Genomic DNA, 3,174 nt, shown 5'->3' with positions numbered 1-3,174 from the left:
CTATCTCCGACCAGAACGCCGCCGCAAGTTCTTCCTCCGTTCCTCTCTCTACACGACGATCGAGGAAACCATCGGCGCTGCCGGAGAGCCGACGATCTCCAACGCCGCCTCGAAAGGAACATCCGAGTCGCACGAGTCATCGGACGAGTAGTCGGCGGCGTCCTCCACCAGGACCTCGAAAGGATTAGGGTTAGCTGCCGGCGCCCCATGAGCGCGCACCAGCAAGCCTCCAGGGGCCAGCGTCTTGCGGCAGCGTCTCCCGGTCAACTGCGCCGGTCCAACCGCGGCCGCCGCGAGCGGATCGCCCACACCCACAGTGTCGCCCTCAACGGTCATGCGTGAAGGTCGCCCCCATGTACCTAGGGAAGCTCACGAGTTCACATAAAAAAATAGATAGATCACTAAAAGCTAATGAACGAGGAGAGTAGATCTGTATACCGCTGTTGGCATGCTATCGTCCGTGAGAAGCGACCAATGGTGGCATCATGACGATCCAAAACGGGACCGGGTAAAACATGACGACAAATTTGTACAGAAAAGTTCAGTGTACTCCAAACTCTATAATTTGTACGTATTCATCGCGGCGAGGCTCCTGGACTGACGACGTGCGTCACTGCCTCCCTCCTCTTCGTGTGTTCTCGTTTCAGTTGAGCTCTTAGTGCCCGCAACGTCGTCCCGAGGTCTCCGGGCAGTCTCTACTCGTTCCACAACACCATGGAATCGGTGGCCTTTGTGGCGGTGCCCTTCCCGGCGCAGGGCCACCTGAACCAGCTCATGCACCTCTCCCTGCTGGTCGCGTCGCGCGGGCTGTCCGTGCACTACGCCGCGCCCGCCGCGCACGTCCGGCAGGCGCAGTCGCGCGTGCACGGCTGGGACGCCAAGGCGCTCGCCTCCATCCACTTCCACCACCTCGACGTCCCCACCTACGACTCCCCGCCGCCCGACCCGGCCGCCGCGTCTCCCTTCCCCAGCCACCTCATGCCCATGTGGGAGGCCTTCACCGCCGCCGCGCGCGCCCCTCTCGCCGTCCTTCTCCACCGCCTCTCGGCCACCCACCGTCGCGTGGTCGTCGTCCACGACAAGCTCAGCGCCTTCGCCGCCGTCGAGGCGGCGCGGCTGAGCAACGCCGAGGCCTTCGGGCTGCAGTGCGCGGCCATCTCGTACAGCCTGACGCGGCTGCTGGACCGCGAACACAAGCTCCTGCGCGACCACGACCTGCAGCCCCTCGCCATCGACGCGTGCACGACCAAGGAGTTCACGGAGTACTTCTCCCGGGCGACGGGGGCCACGGGAGGCGTGCCCTCGTCCGGCCTGGTCATGAACTCCTGCCGCGCGCTTGAGGGCGAATTCATCGACGCCATCGCCGAGCACCCGCGGTTCAAGGGCAAGAAGCTCTTCGCGGTCGGGCCACTGAACCCGCTGCTGGACGCGACCGCCCAGACGCCGGCGGCGAAAACGCGGCACGAGTGCATGGACTGGCTCGACGCGCAGCCGCCGGCATCCGTGCTCTACGTGTCCTTCGGGACTACCACGTCTTTCCGGGCTGAGCAGGTCGCGGAGATGGCTGCGGCGATCAAGGGCAGCAAGCAGAGGTTCATCTGGGTACTGCGCGACGCCGACCGGGCCGACATATTCGCAGACTCGGGCGGCGGCGAGAGTCGCCACGAGAAGCTGCTGCCCGAGTTCACCGGAGAAACCGAGGGGACAGGGCTGGTGATCACCGGGTGGGCGCCGCAGCTGGAGATCCTGGCGCACGGCGCCACGGCGGCGTTCATGAGCCACTGCGGCTGGAACTCAACCATGGAGAGCCTCAGCCACGGCAAGCCCATTCTCGCCTGGCCGATGCACTCCGACCAGCCATGGGACGCCGAGTTTCTCTGCAAGTACCTCAAGGTCGGCCTCCTCGTGAGGCCATGGGAGAAACACGGCGAGGTGGTGCCGGCGGCTGCCATCCAGGAGGTGATCGAGGAGGCGATGGTCTCGGACAACGGGATGGCACTGCGGCGCCGGGCCAAGGTGCTCGGTGAGGCCGTCCGTGCCTCGGTAGCACACGGCGGCTCCTCCACCAAAGGCCTTGCTGACTTTGTTGCTCACATCACGAGGTGATCGGATCGGTGTATCAACCGAATACCCTGTTGTCTTGCTGGTGTAAAAATAATCGGATGATCTGAGATCGCCAGATCGGAACAGCCTGATTTTCTTTCTTGAAGTTTTTTTATTTTATCTTCAGTTAATTAAAATTCTACCTAAATCAAACGGTCATAAGTTTGACAATTTTGTCAAAAATTACATCAACATCCACACACCAAGTTATAGTTCTGTTACATTCACCATACAATAAGTTTGACTAAATAATTTTCTTTAAGGTGTCAAAAGTTTGTTTAAATTTGGAGTTATTATCTAGACAAAAAATTTACATTCTTTTAGGGACAGAGAGAGTGCAATGAATTTTTCTTTCGAAGAGGAAACGAAGCTCCAGGCTATGCATTAAAACCATAGATACGGCACTTATCTAGCTATTCCCTCCAATCCTAAAAAAGTGTCGGAATAACGATTTTGCAAAATAAAGCTTTCTCTTTATCAACCTGCACTCCTCCCCGTTGTGAGGGACGCGGCCAGTAGCATCTCATCCACAACCGTTGGCATATCTTGTTATGCTCCCTCCTCCCCTAATGGTCCAGGCTGAGAGCGGCGGCGCGCCCAGGAGGAGACCCGCCGGCGTCGCAGTGGGCTTGCTCGACCGAGCGCACGTTCATCCCTACGCGCCGCTTCTCATCGAGCTCGCTTCACAGTGGATTCGCGCGCGTACCCGACGATCTTTTGCGCACTTTCACGGGACGAACCAGTAGGAGGAGATGCTCGACCTCCAGATCCATTCCTTCCTTCCCTGCGTCCTCGATCCGACAAGGAGGAGTTGGCTGAAGGAGGTGAGCGAGCAAGCAACTCGATCTGGCCGACAGAACGCGGAGGCCAACACAAAGGTAGGCGAGCGGATCGATCTGGCCCTCTAGCGCTGAGGCAAGCGATCGATCGATCGAACCGGCCGATTCGGCCGGCTAGAACGCGGAGTCCTACTGTTTTTTTTTTTTTCAGATTCTAAAACGACTTATGTTTAAAACGTTGAATGTATTAAGCATCTAATAGTTTTTTCGGATCAGAGGGAATACTATTTAA

At 58.5% G+C, this 3,174-nt stretch overlaps 1 protein-coding gene across 1 annotated transcript; it reads left to right on the top strand.

Annotated features, from left to right (window-relative positions):
• Positions 1–567: 567 nt before the first annotated feature.
• On the top strand, positions 568–2,205 carry LOC127326443 (putative cis-zeatin O-glucosyltransferase). The gene has a single exon (XM_051353296.2). It carries the CDS (start codon positions 715–717, stop codon positions 2,104–2,106), a length of 1,392 nt encoding a protein of 463 aa, XP_051209256.1. The 5' UTR covers positions 568–714; the 3' UTR covers positions 2,107–2,205.
• Positions 2,206–3,174: the final 969 nt, after the last annotated feature.

The sequence above is a fragment of the Lolium perenne genome, unplaced genomic scaffold, assembly GCF_019359855.2.
Source record: "Lolium perenne isolate Kyuss_39 unplaced genomic scaffold, Kyuss_2.0 unplaced23, whole genome shotgun sequence".
NCBI lineage: Eukaryota > Viridiplantae > Streptophyta > Magnoliopsida > Poales > Poaceae > Lolium > Lolium perenne.
Note: the sequence above shows the minus strand (reverse complement) of the source record. Positions and strands in the feature narration are given on the sequence as shown.